Source organism: Cotesia typhae, unplaced genomic scaffold, assembly GCF_013202065.1.
Source record: "Cotesia typhae breed Kobodo isofemale line unplaced genomic scaffold, CoteBio_Ctyphae scaffold_70, whole genome shotgun sequence".
Taxonomy (NCBI): Eukaryota; Metazoa; Arthropoda; class Insecta; order Hymenoptera; family Braconidae; genus Cotesia; species Cotesia typhae.
The window spans coordinates 995,683-1,015,917 of NW_027423780.1; the positions used below are offsets into that span (position 1 = coordinate 995,683).

Below are 20,235 nucleotides of genomic sequence, written 5' to 3' on the forward strand. Positions count from 1 at the left end.
ATTTTTTCATGACTGATGTAGCACCAGAAACTTGGTGTGGAAAAGGAGTTTATGAGCAACAATTGTAACACTCTTCGACACAGTCGTCGACTTCATTAATGATTATTTTGATGTTTTCAATTAAATCAATTACATCTAAAATTCAAGCTCGTTCTCATTTTTTCACGAATTAGATTATATTTATACTCATATGTATATGACGCTTTCTTGCATTTCAAGTGAATTAAGAAAAAGCAGAGGATTTGATCACTAGTAAGATAAAGTACTCAGTAGCTCCTCAGGAACCGGTACCTTCCCACTCTTTGTATTTGTATATTTCCATTTGTAAATATAGATATACAAACACACAGAGTGGGCAGGTACTGGTTCCTGAGCATTTATTGGGTACTTTACCTTAGATATTTATTAAATTGCTTTTGAGAAATATAACATTGATGTATGCTTGAGCAACACAAACTTCTCAAACTAATGGTTGACATTAATAAATTATCTTAGTGATATTTTGTGAAATCATTGACGATACATCGGAAAAAATTGGGGGTACTCAATGACGCGCGCCAAGTACGTTTGAAAAAATGTTTTCAATTGTTAAATTTGCCACAAAAACTTTGCAATTACTGAAAATCACAGCAGTTGCTTAGTTTTTTTTATTTTATATTTTTTTGTAAAGAGCAAATTTTTCTTTCGTTTTTTCATAAGCAAACTACACCAATTTTTCTTTGAATTTTCACTATTTTCAATGAGTGTTTGTTTTTTAATCAGAGTTTTGTGTACTTGGATTTTTTTATTTCATATTTTTTTGTAAAGATCAGATTTTTTTATTTTTGCAAAAATGAGATTATCATCGTCTCTGTTACAATAGTTGGACGTGTACTTGGCGCGGCATTTTACAGTGAAACTGTTTTTTGTGGGATATCTCTTTTTTTTGTAAAGAATATATTATGTAAAAAATAATTACATTTCATATAAACACTTTAAAATTTTAAATATGTACTCCTTAAGTAATTCATCAAATTTTTTATTCATAAAATTTCTCAAATAATTTAATAACAAAAAACGTTACTAGTATAACAATACTTTTACTTTAAATGACGCGTGTGACCAACTAATGCAACATCTTCGTATTATTTTTGATTCTTATTATTATTATTATATTATATTGCCACCGAGAGTATGTTCTCATACGGCCGTTGGGTTATTTGTGTGAAGGGAGCTGTGTTGGTTAAGAACTTGCCTTAAACCTAGGCGGCGCCGGAGCGAACTTCAGAGAATCGAAAGATATCAGCATGTGAAAAATCTTTCGACTCGCCGGGATTCGAACCCGCGCCTTGCCACTAGAGTTGTATGAACGGATCAACGCATTGAACCGCTCAGCCAACATCGAGGCGTATATTTTTAATTCTATTTGATTTTTGAAGTTAACATAGACCATGCGTTCCCGTTATTCCTCCCGTTCAAATATTTAGAGTGTAAAAAAGATATCAGGTGGTGTTACGGGCAACTTGAGCGGCAGTTGAAATCAATAATTTAATTAAAGGAAATCATTTTTTTGTTTAGTAATAAATCATGTAATAAGCTCAAATATGCATTTAAAATAAACATTTTTTTCTTGTCCAATATATGATATATTGTTCCAACAGTTGATAAAGAAAAATATTAAAACTTTAGATTTATTAATTTCTTTATTGTTTTCTTAAGAATAATCTAAATCCAACTCCATACGAAGAAAGTTATATATTTACTTGAAAACAATGTACTTGTTATTTTGTTTATTGTCCTTTACGGCCTTTAGATATTTTCCTTTCCAGAAACTAAAAAATTTAAACAGTAAAGAAATGACTTCAATTAAAATTAAGAAATACTACATACATAATGTCTCGCAATTTTTGCTTACTACCAGCTCTTTTCCGCTTAAGGTTTTTATTCTTGTACCTGTAACAATGGGAAAACGAATTGTATTCACAATGATAAAAGTATGACAAACTTCAGAAATTTGAAGTAAAATTACTTACTCATTATCATAATTTTTACCCGGATAAGTGTCGCCATATAATATTTGGTATGCTTGACGAGCTTGATTTAGCCGAGACTCAAGATCATTAATACTAACTAATAAACTTTGAGCATGATTCCTTTGGTCAATACCAAAATGTGGAGGATAATCCATTTTATTTTTATCACCATTCATGGTATTTTTTATCAGCAATCTAAAACTCACTATAATAACTATAATAACTCACGATAATAACTCGCAATAATTTTATGAACGTATTATATGTAATTTAATATAATGATTATTAAATTTGACTACAATTTCAATGGACAATTTTATAAAGACATGAAAATACCAAATAATTTTTTTATTTAGAAATTTTTAAAATATAACTCGAACATACGTATGAATTTTTCAAATTTTGAATTATCTCCATTTCATTCACAAAATATTAGTTTTGATAAGTATACGTAATCACAAATGCTGTAAAGACTGCAATATTCCATTTATTAAATAACTAAAATATTTACTATGTGCAATGACACTATCAATAACTATTCGAATAAATAAAATTCGAATAAATAAATATACCAATGTTATTTTTTAATTTACCTCTGTCGTATTTTCTAAATCAATTTTCATGCAGCTACCGATATGTAATGAAGTTAAACAGCCCAAACTAGTATGGTATTGTGGACTAGACTGGCCACTGGATTTAATGTATTTTTATGCAAATTGTAGCTGTAAAAGTGACAAATTTGAGTGTCATTAAATTTCATGCTACATTAGTGTGTTTACACATTTTGGTATATACATAGTGAAAGTAACTACAGGTGGCGCTAACAGTACTTAAGGACATTTACAATATAACTACTACAAAGACTGCTACTTGGTTAATTTACCTATACCTAATGTTACTTTACTTTTTTGTTACCATGTTGACAGTCGGAAGAGTAATTACAACAATACGAAATAGTTACTGATTTCTATTCATCACTAGCTGGAATAATATTGTGACCGGATATATTTTTTCATTAATCTTAAAACTTCAATTATACGAAGAATCAAATTATTTCATTACAAATTAAATAGAAATTTCAGAATTTGTGACTAAGGGTATTTATGTGCTGAAAACTTTCCACCTGAACACAACATAATTAGTAAAAAGTCAAAGAAAATATGATTATTCAACAAAAACAATAAATATCATAAAAATATTGAATATATAACTAACCTTTTAAAATAAGTTAATTTTATAATTAAGTTGACAATAATTAAGAAAAGTATTACGCAAGTGTGATAAAAAATGCCGCAGTAATAGTTTCAAGTAGATATTAAATAATATTGATACATAAACCTGAAAAAGATTTATTAATTTTGACAGAAAGTGTCAAATAATTACAGAAATTTGTCTATTTTGATCATCAATAATTTCTTACAGACTATGATCACTGCCACCTAGTGGAATAGTTCAATATAATGGTACCGAATAAGAGTTGGGATCGGCAGCCAGTACAGCCAGCTGATTAGATAATAATAATAAGATATATACTTACACAGTAGTGACATCTAGATGCGACTAAAAACATCGGAGAAGTATCCATACTGATCTGATGTAAACATAAATACTTATTGGCATCTTCAAATAACTTAAACACGTATATGTATGGTAGTGACATCTGTATGCGACTAAAGAGCATTGCAAATGTGTATATCCAAATCATTATGTTATTATTAGCATGATTAATTAAATTTTGTTAATTTGTTAAATCGTTATTTAAAACTTCCGCTAAATTTGATTGAAGTACCACCTATATCTATACACTGCTCGAATAGAATTACTCAGAGAACAACTGACTTTTATAAAGAAAGCAAACCCCAAACAATTTTAGCTCTCTTCGGTATTAACTCTAATTAATAAATAAAACTTAATTAGAAAGTATGATTTAAAATAATACATGTGTGAAAATGTTCGATTGTTAATTCTAGAAATATTATAAATCAAGAAATTTTAACGTTTTTTCAAATTAAAAAAATTTTTAATTCAAAATTTGTACTTTTTCCGCGGATATTAAATGTTCATAAGATTATAATATATATATATATATATATATATATATATATATATATATATATATATATATATATATATATATATATATATATATATATTAGGTGGGTCAAAAAAATCGAATAATTTATTTTTGACTTTATACTCTGAAAAATAGGTTCGTAGACACCTAAAAAGAATTCTCTCCAAGTATAAGCTCTTAATTATAACGGAAGGTCCTCCGCTTTGCGGGTTTCTATTTTTTTCGAATAATCAGATAAAAAAATTTATATCTCGCTTCCAACTGCTTGGAAAAATATTCCGTGGCATAGATTTTGTGAGAAATTGAATGCTTTACAAAAAGGTCTCTTATGACTTTTTCAAAAACTCAACCGATTAAAAGATATTCATAGTTGAAGTTTGGCTATTTTAAGGAAAATATTCGTTTTTATTATGAATTTTATAAGTCGATGAAAAAAATTATTTCGGATTGCGGAACTCATGATTTTGTAGGAAATTTACTGCTCTACAAAAATGGTCTCTTATGATTTTTTGATTAAGTGAAGCCGTTACGAGATATTCATCGTCAAACATTAACGAATATCAATATTTCCAGTTTTTGATCAATAATTCGATAAATTTTAATTTAAACTATGAGTTTCAGGAAAATTTACATAAATTTAAATTTCTATCATAAAAGTCACTCCTACAGGAGTTATTTGTTCAAAAATTCACTAAGAAGTTTTTGTTCTAATGATATTTTTGTAAGCTTTATTTGTAATAATTTAAAATGTCAATTGCATTGGCATTTCATATTATTACGGTTGTTTAGTATGTATTTTCAAATTTTATTCTACCAATTATACATAAATTTTTTTGTGAGAGAGGCTTTTTGTTCTGAATTACATTACTTCTTCTGTTGGTACTCTAACGCTAGCGCCACCTATGTTGTTTTTCTTAACTATCTTCGTTGTCTACTTTTTTATCAGTACATTTTCAGTGCTCCAAAAACTCATCATTTCGTATACATGATAATAACAATTTTTTCGAAATAAGTCATTTTCTCATTATATAAATTCATTTATTATCAATAATTCTACAATGAATAAAGAAATACGTTTAATCGGTATACCTGTGCAAAAACTCACTGACCGTAAGTTACCAAAAGTGAAAGAGGTTATGAGAGTGTTTTTCTATCAACTTAAAGTTTTAAAGTTTTCAATCAAACAAAGTGCAAAAAATTCAGCTGACAAGGTTATTGAATTGTGGAAAATAAATCAGATCCCTACGAGTGAAGCTCCTAATGTAGTAAAAAAAATTCTCCGTTTTCATAGTGAGTGGTTGAAATTACAAAAAGATTTTAATAAGAAAAGTGATAAGGTAAAGGAAACCCGGGAAAAAATGAATTTGCCTAACCATATATATATATATATATATATATATATATGATTATATATTAAATATATATAATTATATATTATTATATATAAATTTTTATATAAAATATATATAATCATATATGGACTAATGTATTATATGTATGTTTTATATAAGTCTATATATGATTAGATCTGATTAGATCTGACTTATATAGGTCTATATATGATTATATATAAGTCTATATATAATTAGATCTGATTAGACCTGAGTTATCTAGGTCCATACATGATTATATATAATTAGATCTGATTAGACCTGAGTTATCTAGGGCTATATATGATTATATATAAATCTATATATAATTAGATCTGATCAGATCTAATTTATATAGGACCATATATATATATATATATATATATAATCAAACGTAAAGCTATGTACATAATTATATCTAATCAAACGTAAATTATAAATTTATCAATGATTATTGATTTTATGTTCTTTAGTAATTTTAAGATAAGTATAAGATCTGAATTTTTTTATTAATAATTGCAGATAAAGAGCTAAGTTTTATTTTATTTTATATTTCATTACTATTATTTATAAAACAATACTAAATTAATAATACATTTTGCTTATATATATTGAAGTAATACACTTATAATAGATTATGTATAATATTTCCTAAATTTTACATGATATATTTATTAGTATTTTAATAGAGTATACTTTGTTGAATTAAATCTGATTATATTCCCGAAGAAAATGATTTTGCCTAATCATATATAGTTATATCTAATTAATAATTAGTAATTATATATAACCATATGTAGACTTATATATGATTATACCTACTCATACTTGACTAATATGAATCTGTATGTAATCAGATCTGATTATATACGGGTCCATATATAATTAGATGTGATCAAACTTGGCTAACATAATTACCCTTTTATAGATTATCATGTATTATTAAATTATATATAAGTTAATATATAATTATATATAGGTTCATGCATAGTCAGACCTAAGCAAACATTTTTTTAGATATCACTTAAAGTGCAAAATGATGTTTTACAATACGCTTAAATAGTTATAAAATGAAAAATTTATTGCACTTCCTATAGGATGTCTTGGTTTGCCCTGCTACTGTTTAATAATAAAATGATTATTGGAATAAATATGTTGTTATAATTAGGTTCAGTGAAATAAGCGAATCAAGAGTATCAAAATTTAATATAAAATTAATTTTTATATTATATTTCTGATAAATTGATTTGATACGTTATGTACTTCATAGAATCATCAATACTTAAAAGACGACAGCATAGCAGCCGGGAATTTCGAGACGCACTGGGATCATCAAAGTTAAGCAGCATTGCGCGTGGTTAGTAATTGGATGGGTGACCGCGTCGGAGTTATAGCTGCAAAATCATATGTGATGATTTTTTTTTTGGTTACAGGATTAGGTACGCCGAAATCAAATATTATATCCCTAAAAATAACCACATATTTAATTAGGGGTAATGATATATAATTTAATGTTGTTACATGTAGTTATATATGAGTACATAAAATTATATATAACTTATATATGATTATATATAACTCATATATGATTATATATAACTTGTATATGATTATATATAATTAGACCTGGCCAATTTTCAGGTCTAATTATATATAAGTTATATTATATATAACCATATATAATTAGGCAAAATCATTTTTTCCCGGGAAAGGAGTTTCAGACTGATCTTGAACAAATATTCGACATTGTAAGTAAAAATTTCCTAAAAGGGGTGGATGATAACATTAGGAAGTTGTATTTGGATCAAAAATTCTGTACACACAAAGAGATTCTTTCGAATATTGTACCTGCGTCAAACTCAACTACAGATATGATGGAAATCGATGAAAGCAGTAAGTATCTGAGATAAATAATTGTTATAAATTCAGGTAGGAGTGTAAAACTTCCTTTATATTTATTATAAACAATGAGAATATCATTTTTCTACTTTACTTGCATTATAAATATCAGTATTCCTACGTATGACATTTGACTCGACGGTTTCTGGTACTCATGTTTAATTGCTTCTCATCATAATGAATAAGTGTTGGAAATTTTGTCTGTTTAATTTAAAAATGAACTCTTATTACAGACTTGAATCAGCCGTCTACCAGTCATGGGATTGTTTTAAGTGGAAAATCAGAATCATTCTCGACGCATACATTAAGTGGAACTACAAATTCTGGATCTGATTTGGAGTATGAACCCCCAATTCCGACAAAACGAGCAAAAATAAATGTCTTAACTCCTGAAGTCGTTTCTGCACTTGACAGAGCTAATGTCAGCAGTAGAAACGCGATGTTCATTATTGCTCCGGTTTTATCAGCTGTTGGTATAAAAATTGAAGATACAACGCTCAGCTATAGGTCCATCCAACGAGCTCGTATGGTTCAAAGAAAAGACATTGCTCAAGGATTAAAAGACAATTTTAAAACACACGATAAATACGTAGTGCATTGGGATGGTAAAATGCTAAATGATCTAATTGAATCCAAATCTGTGGAACGACTACAGGTTCTTTTAACTGCGTATGGTACTGAACAATTACTTGGAGTTCCAATAATGAATTCTGGGACGGCAGTTAATCAAACATCCGCCATTTTATCAACATTGAGTGAATGGGGTATTATTAAGTATGTCAAGGCGATGTGTTTTGACACTACGGCTGTTAATACAGGTAATCAATCAATTACAAAAATATTTTATTGTTGTCATTCTAGTTTAATTTCTATTTCTTACTGAATTTTACTATCAAAATGTATTAATCGTTTACTCGTTTGGATTTGAAATATAACCATTGATTTTTCTTAAATACTAAATTTAACGATAGTCATTTATTATTGTTCTATAGGAATTCACAACGGTACATGTAAGGAAATTGAAAAGATTTTGGGAAGAGAGTTGATCTGGTTATCATGTCGTCATCACATTTTTGAGATCGTATTAAGGGGCGCATTTGAAGTATTTTGGCCTGTGTCATCTGGGCCAAATGTACAGATGTTTGGAAGGTTTAAAAATTTTGGGATGATATAGATATAACTAATTATAAATCTGGTGTTGAAGATGCTGTTGTTGCTGATATCATTTCGAATAAAAAGATGAAATCTCTAGTTTTATTACGAAATCTTTACAGGTATGATTTAACTGTGATTTAAATTATAAAAATTTCGTTATTTTTGACAAATTTTTTATTTTTGATAGTTACTACAACCCCGAGATGATTATAAAGAATTATTGGAATTATCATTGATTTTCCTTGGAGAAATGCCTCAAGAAAAGATTTCTTTCAAACGTCCTGGTGCTGTTCATCATGCTAGATTGATGGCTAAGGCCATTTATAGTTTGAAAATGTATCTATTCAGAGATGAATTCAAACTCTCTCAGAAAGAATTGCATGGTCTTCGTCATTTCTGTATTTTTATAGTCACATTGTATTTAAAAGCTTGGTTTTCATCAACTTCTGCAACAACTGCTGCTTATCATGACTTGCAGTTTATGAAAAATTTATTGGAGTACAAAAATATCAATCCTTTGATTTCTTCAGCTACGTGTGAAAAAATGATTTCGCACTTATGGTATTTGAGCGATGAACTTGCCATTTTATCACTGTTTGACGATGGCGTTCCATTAGAAGTAAAAAAAAGTATTGTTGAAGCTGTTAATACTCGTGAAGGTACAGATTCTAAAGCTAAAAGATTTGTAATTGCTAAAAAGATTTGAATTCATTGGCGCAGAGAACTCTGAGTGACTTTGTGTCTAAAAAGTCATTAAATCTTTTCAAAATCTTCGATCTACCGTATGACTTTCTTGATGTCGATGTTGAATTATGGCCTACTAATGAGAGTTATCTCGAAAATAAAGAATACTTTCAACAACTAAAAGTTGTCAATGATTCAGCAGAGCGAGCTGTTGCATTAGTCAGTGAATATAATCAATGCTTGACAAAAATGAAGAACAATTCCAGTACTTATTGCAAGTTGTCAAAGAACATCAAAAAACATTCCCAAATTGTAATAAAAGAAATTATTTATAGTAATAGCGTACTGTTATGTTAAAAATATAGACAATTATATTGCAATTGATAATTCAATAAAAAATTTATCTATAAAAAAGTTAAATACTGGTTGTTTCTCACTTGATTCAATACTTTTCATATTAAATTTGACAAAGAAATATGTCATTCACTTCAAATTAAACTAATCATTGGCTATATGTCGAAAAAAATGCTCTAATTTCTTGTTTTAATGCAATCAAACAAGCTCAAGACTGAAAACAATATTAAAAAATTGTTTATAACATTTCTTTATCGATCGAAACTCAAATTTATGTAAATTTTCCTGAAACTCATAGTTTAAATTAAAATTTATCGAATTATTGATCAAAAACTGGAAATATTGATATTCGTTAATGTTTGACGATGAATATCTCGTAACGGCTTCACTTAATCAAAAAATCATAAGAGACCATTTTTGTAGAGCAGTAAATTTCCTACAAAATCATGAGTTCCGCAATCCGAAATAATTTTTTTTCATCGACTTATAAAATTCATAATAAAAACGAATATTTTCCTTAAAATAGCCAAACTTCAACTATGAATATCTTTTAATCGGTTAAGTTTTTGAAAAAGTCATAAGAGACCTTTTTTGTAAAGCATTCAATTTCTCACAAAATCTATGCCACGGAATATTTTTCCAAGCAGTTGGAAGCGAGATATAAATTTTTTTATCTGATTATTCGAAAAAATAGAAACCCGCAAAGCGGAGGACCTTCCGTTATAATTAAGAGCTTATACTTGGAGAGAATTCTTTTTAGGTGTCTACGAACCTATTTTTCAGAGTATAAAGTCAAAAATAAATTATTCGATTTTTTTGACCCACCTAATATATATATATATATATATATATATATATATATATATATATATATATATATATATATATATATATATAAATTAAAATTTCATTTTTCTTACAGTATCGAGTAATATTAATGAAATTTATATAAATAAGCCACATATACTCTTTGGTTCGCATTGCTAAACTAAATTATCAATTTGAAGCTTTCCATTCCGTAGAAATTTGAAAAACATTTTAACAATTTTTGTAATCAAGAACATTGTAAATTCAAATTTAATACTTCAATGCTCAATAATTTGATGACAATAATAATAATAATGATGATAAATATTATTATTACTATTATTTTTATCATTAATTTATTGTTACCACAATAATTATTATCAGTATTATCTTCGTTGATATTGTTAGTATTGTCATTATTATTATTATCATTATTTGTATTATTATCTATTTTTATTATCATATTTTTGTTTATGAATAACACAATTCGTATAAATCATAATTAACATTTGTTTTGAAAAGAATATCGTCGTTTAAAATTTCCGCTCAATTAGACTGAAACGCCACCTACATCTGTACACCGCTCGAACAGAATCACTTAGACTTTAATTACCTGACTTTCACGAAGAAAGTAAAACTAAACAATTTGAGCTCTTTTAAGTAATGGCTCTAGTCAATAAATAAATTCTAATCAGAAGAGAATATATCATTCAAAAAAGTACATATGTAAAATTGTTCGATAGTTCATTCTAGAGATTTTATATTAAAAAGAAACTTTAACATTTTTATAATTAAAAAAACTGTTGATTAAAATTTTGTATTTTTCCCGCGGAAATTAAAAGTTCAGAATTAAATTAATTATTGCAGGTATTGCTATACTCATAATATGAAGGGTTGATTGTTGCTCAATTTTAAAGCTCAATTACGAATGAAAAAACGAATTTGTTTTTCTCATAGTACCAAATAGCAAAAAAAAACTAAATATGAATTAGCTCCATACTCTTAGGTTTTGATTGATCAATTAAATCAATTGAAAACTTTACATTTTATATCAATATTAAAAAATTTCTAACATTTTTTCCATTATAATTATGTTTATTATTATCTTATGACTAGTATCATCGTTATTGATCTCAGTATTGTCGTTATTATTATTTATTGTCATTATCATGTCGTTATTAATAAATAGCAGATTGCATGGAACTCATAATTAATCTTAAAATCATAATTAATAGATAGATACATTGGAATTGTATATATTTCCATGCTCATGATATACTTTACCAATCACATTATGGATAGTTTGCAACACAGATTTGATAGATTTTTCTACTAAATTAAAAAATAGTATTTGTCTACACTCAATTTCAGAAAAACAACTTTTCATATGAGTTCTTTTAGGCTTTACTTCCAACACAGAATCAAAAAATTCTATATTTGACATATTTGAATTCGAATTACGCGCTCGATTAATAAACGTGACTTCTGGAGAAAAAAACTTACTGACTACTCAGAATAAAATCGATAATTATAGCGCGGGGCATTAACGCCCAGGCTAATGTTTTCATAAGTACAGTGGAAACTGTATAAAGTTACGCAGGTTGTCTTTCTTTTCATTACAAAATTTTTTCTTAGTATACTAACTACTTATGGGTGCTAAAGTTTTAGAACCTACGTAAAGTAAGTATAGTTAGTAGATAAAGTTAAGTGCTACCAACTTCGAAATAACAAAATTCGCCCTAAATTTGTAAAATCTCTCGTAGAATCGAAAACAGGCGCAGGCAAAAATTTTCATATTTGAAATATATTAAATAATTGTTCATACCCAATAGTTTTTTATAATATGTGTAAAATCCGTAGATAGAAACTTAATAGAAATAGTGAAAGTGTCAGGTGTCTTGGCAATAATAATGAAATATAGACCCAAATATGTAAGAAGGTTATAATGACATAAGATAAGAGAATAGAGACACGTTGTCTCACGCCATATGTTGGACGTGTACTTGGCGCGAGACACTAACGTGTCTCCGGATCCCAAAACCAGAACACAAGTTCAGCGAGAGAGCAATCAAAGCAGTCATGGTGGGATATAGACCCACAGGATACTTATTATGGCATCCAAATACAAGGAAATTTCTAGAATCAAGACATGTTAGATTTAATGAAAAATTAGTGTACAAAGATGTATATAAGAATAAACGAATAGAAGAAACTGAAGATGAAATAAGTTGGAAGTCAAACGAAAATGTACCAAACAATTTGGAAGAGCAAATCAACGAAGAAAAGGAGAAACCAGAACAAAGAAGAAGAGGAAGACCCCGCAAAAATCCACTAGATGTTAAATACTTAAATGAAAAGAAGAATTCATCAGAAGAAATTAGACCATGTACTAGAGGTGAGATAAAAAGAAAATTAGAATCTAAAAAGGATAAAGATAGAAAATTAATTGAAGACATAAGCTTTGTAAGAAGCGTCAATACGTCAGAAGATCAATCAAAGAAGGATGAACAAGAACTGATAAATTGTCTAATCACTTCGTTAAACAAAGAACCAATCAACTATGATGAGGCAAGCAATTCAAGTGAAAGATGTCAATGGATGAGAACTATCAAGGATGAACTGGATTCTATAACTAAAAATGACGTCTGGAAATTCGTAGATTTGGAAGAAGCAAGTAAAACTGAATGAAAATTAAACATCATTGATTCAAGATGGGTATTTAAAAGGAAAGTAGAAGTAAATAAAGATGTACTTTATAAAGCACGACTAGTATGTCGAGGTTTCAAAGACAAGAATGACTATGACTTAAAAGATACATACTCACCAGTGTCTAGACTATCACTCATACGAGCATTAATCTCAATAGTAAATAAATATGACCTAGAAATATGTCAATATGATGTGAAAACAGCATTCCTTTATGGAAACTTAGATGAAGATATTTATATGAAGATACCCGAAGGTCTAGATGTAGATGAAAAGACAAAACAAACAAAGATACTTAAATTAAAGAAATCTTTGTATGGATTAAAGGTAAGTCCAAAGAAATGGAACATTAGATTTAATCAAGTGGTAAAAGAAATTGGTCTCGAAAACGATTTACACGAACCATGTCTGTATACTTGGAGGAAAAATGGAATCATAGTTGTGTTGCTAATTTATGTAGATGACATTTTAGCCGCTAGTAATGATAAAACAAAATTAGATGAAGTTGGAAATCACTTATGCAAGAATTTTGAGATGAAAATTCTTGGTGAACCCAGGAAGTTTCTTGGAATTGAAATAGAGAGAAATAGACAAGAGAAATACATTGTATTAAATCAAAGTAATTATATTGAAAGTATTTTAGATAGATTCAAGATAACAGATTGTAATCCTCAAAACACTCCAATGATTACAAGACAGACTGAAAATAGATGCAAAAGAAGAAAACTAGAAGAATCAGGATCGTCAAAATGTGAACAATCATCAACGACTAAAAAGGTCCCATACAGAGAGGCAATTGGAAGTCTTATGTACTTAGCAAATGGAACTAGACCAGATATTGCGTTTGCTGTACATTATTTAGCTAGAAAACAATTAAATGCCAGCGAGGATGACTGGAAAAATGTTGAAAGAATTCTGAGATACTTAAATGGTACTGTAAATTCAAGCCTAAAATACGCAGGAAACTCAGATGAATTAGAAGCTTTCTCCGATGCGAGCTTTAGAGACAATGATGACTCAACTTCTTCAGGTGGATACATTATTAGACTGTTTGGTGACATAATAGCATGGAGAAGTCACAAACAAAATTACGTTACGCTTTCGACGTGTCAAGTTGAATATTTAGCAATGAGCGATGCGTGTCAAGAGATAATATCTCTGGATAAAGCGATTAGATTTATTATTGGAAAAACACTATTTCCTACGACGATTTGGTGTGATAACAAGTCAGCAAATGACTGTACCAAAAGAGATGGCAGTCATAAACTTAAGATGTTCGATAATAGTGTAAATGAAATTAAATTAGAATTACTAGAAAGAGAGAAAACAGGTAATAGAAAACACATGGCAAACACCCATGGTGATTTCATTAAACAATGCATTAATGAAAATAGAATAAGAGTTTGTTGGATATCTACGAAAGAGAACCTAGCAGATATACTTACAAAACCATTACCTGCAGAATCATTTAGATATTTAAGAGATAGACTTTTGGACTAGAATAATTAGAAGTTGATAAAATTGTTAAAATTAATTATAATTATATTTTCACTATGTTACAGAAAACTCTATTGATCGTAAGAAGTAGCGCAGTGGAAGCTGGACGTGGGAAAATGGAGGGAGTGTTAAGAAATCAAGATTTACCCAAGTCCGCTTAAGCTTATTATTATTATATATATCTATATCATTATTATTATCACTAGTGAGTTGGCGAAGATCTACGCGCTTATTGGCGGCGCATACGACTCCTCTCCCCTACATTCTTTTATTCTACGGTGTGCTATGTACTCTTGGCGGTGTTACGTACTACCACGTGCCATTGCGTTCTGATAGTTGTTTCTTATTGCATTGCAATTTATATTGTTGCATGTCATTAATTATAATAAACATATTATTAATCTCTAGATTGTTTAGAAGTCAAATAAAGATTTATTTATATTATTAAATATAAATACTGGTGTAAATTAATTCACTTCCTCACATTAATAAACACCTAAACTTTTACACTTTCACAAATTTTATTTAATCGAAATTATATTAATGAATTTTATTTATTTGAGCTAACGTCCTCCAGTCCCCCGTAGGGTAAAGTGCGCAAATTTAGCTTTTTAGAGATATTTTATTTAAACTTAATGCCCGGATTCTCGCCTAAGTGCAGGGCAAATTAGAACTTTGAGAATCCCGACTCGTAGATAATTAAATCTAATACGTGGCCTGCCTGTTGAACCGAATCTGAACTCGTCTTAAGTGCAGCGCAAATTAAGATGAGTGACTTTTACAAGGCACGGGCCCGTCAAGTAAACGCGGAAGTCAAATTACTTGCTCAAAGACAAGTCGTTGGCTGTTGATCGCCTTTTTAAATACTCGCGGTGCTGAGATTGCAGAAGTCCCCGCTAGTCAACCAGCAGTCGCGTAGCTTATATTTTATTGTGGCTTTCGCGCATCGAGAAGTCTTCCATCTGCGCGGGTGATTTAAATTTAAAGAAAAATTTTGGGGTGGACATAACATCAGTGTGGATGGAGTTTTCGCGGAGTATTGGTGGAGTTTTCGTGGAGTATGCACGGAGTATCACCAGTGTTCTAGTGGAGTATTCGCGGAATTTTTTTGGTGTTATCGCAGGGTTTCATTGGGGTTTTTTCGTTGTTTTCGGGACCTTTTTCTGATGAAATTTCAGTCAAGTATTCGCGGAGTATACACGGAGAATTACCAGTTTTCTAGCGGAGTTTTTCTATAGTATTCTCGGAGAGTTTTTATTTTAAAAATGACTGATTTATTTCAATTCTTAGTTGTATGTAATAGATATCAATAAATAATTGATCAAACGTTGAGAAGAAAGTTACAAGCTATACTGACAGGTCTAAGCATTATGCTTATAATTTATCTTGACATGTTGTACAATACAAATTTCGAGTTTATAGTGTTGCGATAGGACTTAACCATTTTTCCAGTGATTACATCAACTTAATTTAAATAAAACTAAAAAGCGATAAACTTATAAATTCGACTTGGATAAGTTAGTAGCGTGCCGGACTTCCAATCATAAAGTATCACGTTCGAATCTCACAGAGACTAGCATTTATCTTTTTATTTTATTTGAATATTTATTTTTTTAAATATTATTAACATAATTTCAGAGAAGATTAAAAAACAATGTACATTCATTATTTCTTTATTACTTTTTATTCTCTTAATTACTTGTTGGAAAGAAATACCAACAAAACTCTGTGGATACTCCGTAAAAACATCAGCAAAACTCCGTAAATACTCAGCGAGAACGCCGATAATACTCCGTGAGAAAACTGGCAGTACTCTGTGAAAACTCTGTTAAAACACTATGTTAAAACACGTGTAATACTCGATAAAAATTCCGACAAAATTCCACCGAAATTTTGTGTCGCAACTGCACATGAAACTCCGAGTTTCAGCCAAGTTTACCCGGAGTTTTGACGGTGGTACCTATACCGCTAGGGCCGTGGTATTACCGAAAACACATCTACTCTCTGCCTGTCAAACGTGTATGAACTGGTAACACTGTACGCTCATCAGTAAATCCCTCATCACTTGACCAAAGTCGTTAGGTCGCGTTTGTTGAACAGTCTAGGGTTAACATTTTTCAAAGAACTTAAAGTAGTCAACGATGTGGCAGGTTGCTTTAATTGAAAAATATAACCAATTTGGGACCAAAGATTAAGAAGAGAAACAATATCTGTTACAAGTAGTTGCTGCTCATAGGAAAAAATATCCAAATTGTAATAAAAAAAATTATTCATAATTTGCAGTTAATACTTCACCAAAAGACATATGTAAATTCTATAATAAAAAGTCCAGGGATTGATAAATTTTGAAATAAATACATGAAGTCACCAAAAAAGTTTTCAAAAAGTTGAAAATTATTTCAAATCCATAAGAATTAAATAAATTATTTAGTAAAATTGTCAATTCCTTTGAAAAGTTGCATTGAAACTATCTTACTTGAAATTTTCTTTTATTGAGAGTTTTTGAAGCTCAATAACTTTGTACCCGTTGAGTTTACGAAGAAACTATCTCAGTACTTTTTTGTAGGAAATTAAATTTTCTACAAGAATTAGTGATAAAAAATCCAAAAAAAAAATTTATTTTGTAGTTTTACCGGATAAAAACAAAAAAAAATTTTTTTACGTGTTATTTAAACGGGAAAATAAAAATTAATTGAGCTTCGTGAAGAATTAAGATATCAAGCTGCTCTTTGGAGGGAATATTTTTATACCTAAAAGAAGCTTTTAAGATGAGGCAAAAATTTTTTTTTTGTTGGACCACTCTACTGTACATATGTACGAAATTATTTTAATCTTTATCTACCGGCTTTTATTTTTTATCAGTTTTTTTTTAGTTTTCTAGTTATAACAACTAAGCGTAAAAATATGCATACTTGGTCTCGACGGATAATTCCAACATTGATACAATTATCAGATAGATCACGTAATTGGGATATTTGTAAAAAAATAAATATATTGACTCAATCTAGGTGAACATTTAATTGAATTTTTGAACGACAACTTTCGAAAAATTTTACAACTGAATCGTAGACCGTGTACCCAGGAAATTATTTAGTATTGTCTAGAAATGGATCATTGAATGACGACTAATTTAAAATAATCTTTCGTTAAAATTAAAACTCATTGATTTTTATTTTTATAAGACTATATAATCAGACTTGATAAGTCTTAACAGATAATAATCACCTCAATTCAGAAGTTAACAGATTTGTCTTGAGTAAATATTGAGGTCCTTGAAGCCCGTATTAAACATATCTCCTTAAATCGGCTTCGGGTACGGTCCTCGAAGCCCGTGATAATTGTGATTGTCTTTGGGTACCGTTCTCAAAGCCGAAAAATGTCCCTGAATCCCGATATATGTATGCGAAATCGTCCTCGTTCGCCGTGTTAAACATATATCTTCTTATATATAAAATTCTCGTATCACAATTTTCGTTCCCATACTCCTCCGAAACGGCTTTACCGATTCTCATGAAATTTTGTGAGCATATTGAGTAGGTCTGAGAATCGGCCAACATCTATTTTTTAACCCCCTAAATGTTAAGGGTAGTCCACCCCTAAATTTTATTTTTTATTTTTTAGACAAAATTTTTAGTTTTTATTTTTTTATGATACAACATACAAAAATACACACAATCCTAAATTTTCGCCCCTCTATGATGTTACGTTCTAGAATTTTCCGAATTTCAAGAATTATTTCCAGGCCGGTCGCCTTAGCTGATCGATAGATCCCCGGTGGGCCGCACAGATAATGTCTCGTACTATGATTTTTATTTATAAGATTATTATTAATTTTTACTGATAGGAACAGGGTGGAACAGCTAATAAGCGCTCGCCCCTATGGAAATATTAGGAAATAGAGTGGAACGCTAAGAAGCGCTCCCCCTATTAGAAGTAATTAGTCAAGATTAACATTGTAACAAAAATTTAATGATAAGGAAAAGGTTATGTAGAAGCCGGTGGACAAGGTCCGAGCGCGAAGAGCTCTTCTGGTCGACTGACTTAGTTAATTATTTAATTATACAAATGATCAGTGGCAGCCATTGTTGGGCTCTTCGAGCTCAAAAGTCTGATAAAACTTTGATAAAACACAATTTTTCAAATTTTTAAACTGCAGTAACTTTTGAATAAATGAATTGATTTTACGCGGTTCGCAGCATATAGCGCAATTTTTTAAGCTCTATGAAGAATCTGTAAGTTTAGTTTCATCGAATCAAGAATTTCGGAGTAATTCTGGAAAAACACTGTTTTCGGTTTTCTTTCGTCAACGATAACTCACGACTGAATAAAGTAATTTTGACCTGACCCACGGTGATCGACGTGATTTTTTGCTGTTAAGAGTTGATTAGCTTTTGGAATCGTTTGGTAGAGCTGTTTGAATGTTATTCCAAAAAATATCGGAGTAATGTTGAAAAAATCCTTGTATCCAAATATTTCGTCGAGGATATCTCTCGAACCAATCAACTGATTATTACGTTCATGGCGGCGATCGACGTAGTTTTCTGAGCTTTAAAAATTATTCTATTTCACCAAAAACGATTCGAAAAGAAATATCAATGTTATGTAAAAAAAACACTTTTTTCGGTTTTTTTTCGTTCACGATATCTCTTGAACGAATCAACCGATTTTGACCGGATTTGGCAATCGACGTGGTTTTTTGAGGTTGAGAGCTAATTAGTTTTTGGAATCGATCGGTAAAGCCGTTTAAAAGTTATTCCAAAAAAACCACTTCTGACAAAAATTTTGATCCTATTTTTTTTTTGACTTTTCTCTAAATTTCTCCAAATCTATCGTCCGAATCGGTTCAAATTTCCAGGAAATCTAAGTTTAGTGAAGCCCTTTCAAATGGCATCAACCGCGATGAAATCGGTTCAACCGTTTAAAAGTTATAATAGGGTCACACACACACACACACACGCACACACACACACGCGTGCGCGCGCGTGGAGGGTAGAGTTGTTCGCGTCCGTAGGTTCTACTTTTACATCATACACCTGCTCTCTGGGTAGTGCCAAATAAACAACACCAACAACAATATGAAAATGTCAGAGCAATTTCAAACATCGTTTACCGCACAGGGGAGGGATACCTCAGTGCCGGCGAGGGAAGGCGTGCAAACGAGCCTGAATTTGTCGTCATCAAGCGACCGTTTGGACAGCAGGGTGGACCCCATGGCTCCGCTGTCTAGTAGTTCTACAGGGAGTAACGCAACAGCTCAGATAGAAATAGACGTACAGCCGAGCAACGTTTCTAAAGAGAGTGGAGGGCCTATTGCTCACAACAATTTCCATGCTCACCGAGAAAGGATCAACTCTCTCCCGACCATCATCGGCCGAAAATCACCAATGGAACGACTCAGCAGCAAGATCGAAGAGTTAGCTGATTTGATAAAGGACAAAAGAAATCTCCACCATGACATCAGAAAATTGGTTACGTCTATTAGTACGGCATATATATAGGCATATATATATAGGCTGGCTAATAAATCACCAACGACGTCGGCGTAAATGACTCAAACATCTCTGGGTCTGAGCAAAAAATCACAGCCACCATTGGTCACTCCCAAGAGATTATCACAGCAAGGAGAGGGCAACAACAAGAAGAGGCCACTGTCCACGCCCAGCCCTTCCGCAGAAAT

At 30.2% G+C, this 20,235-nt stretch overlaps 3 protein-coding genes across 7 annotated transcripts; 2 read left to right on the plus strand and 1 right to left on the minus strand.

The window, feature by feature from the left end:
• Window positions 1–1,663: 1,663 nt before the first annotated feature.
• Window positions 1,664–4,046, minus strand: LOC141537247 (uncharacterized). Of its 5 annotated transcripts, XM_074258112.1 has the most exons (5): window positions 3,550–4,046; window positions 2,606–2,734; window positions 2,013–2,217; window positions 1,870–1,932; window positions 1,664–1,811 (listed from the first exon to the last, which is right to left on the minus strand). In XM_074258112.1, exons 3-5 carry the CDS (start codon window positions 2,186–2,188, stop codon window positions 1,739–1,741), a joined length of 312 nt encoding a protein of 103 aa, XP_074114213.1. In that variant the 5' UTR covers window positions 2,189–2,217; window positions 2,606–2,734; window positions 3,550–4,046; the 3' UTR covers window positions 1,664–1,738. The 5 variants fall into 5 exon arrangements, with proteins under 5 accessions (XP_074114213.1, XP_074114216.1, XP_074114215.1 ...); XM_074258115.1 differs by lacking the exon at window positions 3,550–4,046 and having other exon boundaries at window positions 1,895–1,932; window positions 2,606–2,960; XM_074258114.1 differs by lacking the exon at window positions 3,550–4,046 and having other exon boundaries at window positions 2,013–2,226; window positions 2,606–2,960.
• Window positions 4,047–7,202: 3,156 nt separating this feature from the next.
• Window positions 7,203–8,529, plus strand: LOC141537164 (uncharacterized). The gene is made up of 3 exons (XM_074258010.1): window positions 7,203–7,349; window positions 7,589–8,173; window positions 8,348–8,529. Exons 1-3 carry the CDS (start codon window positions 7,328–7,330, stop codon window positions 8,527–8,529), a joined length of 789 nt encoding a protein of 262 aa, XP_074114111.1. The 5' UTR covers window positions 7,203–7,327.
• A 5,200-nt stretch (window positions 8,530–13,729) lies between these two features.
• LOC141537221 (uncharacterized) lies at window positions 13,730–15,206 on the plus strand. Its single transcript, XM_074258076.1, has 2 exons — window positions 13,730–14,391; window positions 14,624–15,206. The coding sequence occupies exons 1-2, from the start codon at window positions 13,746–13,748 to the stop codon at window positions 14,647–14,649; spliced, it is 672 nt and encodes a 223-aa protein (XP_074114177.1). The 5' UTR covers window positions 13,730–13,745; the 3' UTR covers window positions 14,650–15,206.
• Window positions 15,207–20,235: the final 5,029 nt, after the last annotated feature.

Excerpts from the sequence above, each read along its gene's own strand:
- LOC141537247 (XM_074258112.1), bottom strand. The coding sequence starts at position 2,188 with ATGAATGGTGATAAAAATAAAATGGATTATCCTCCACATTTTGGTATT. Across the intron at positions 1,933-2,012 it reads GGTAAAAATTATGATAATGA|GTACAAGAATAAAAACCTTA; the intron begins GTAAGTAATTTT and ends CCATTGTTACAG. Across the intron at positions 1,812-1,869 it reads CAAAAATTGCGAGACATTAT|TTTCTGGAAAGGAAAATATC; the intron begins GTATGTAGTATT and ends TAAATTTTTTAG.
- LOC141537164 (XM_074258010.1), top strand. The coding sequence starts at position 7,328 with ATGATGGAAATCGATGAAAGCA. Across the intron at positions 7,350-7,588 it reads GATGGAAATCGATGAAAGCA|ACTTGAATCAGCCGTCTACC; the intron begins GTAAGTATCTGA and ends CTCTTATTACAG. Across the intron at positions 8,174-8,347 it reads CACTACGGCTGTTAATACAG|GAATTCACAACGGTACATGT; the intron begins GTAATCAATCAA and ends ATTGTTCTATAG.
- LOC141537221 (XM_074258076.1), top strand. The coding sequence starts at position 13,746 with ATGATTACAAGACAGACTGAAAATAGATGCAAAAGAAGAAAACTAGAA. Across the intron at positions 14,392-14,623 it reads ACTAGAAAGAGAGAAAACAG|AAAACTCTATTGATCGTAAG; the intron begins GTAATAGAAAAC and ends ACTATGTTACAG.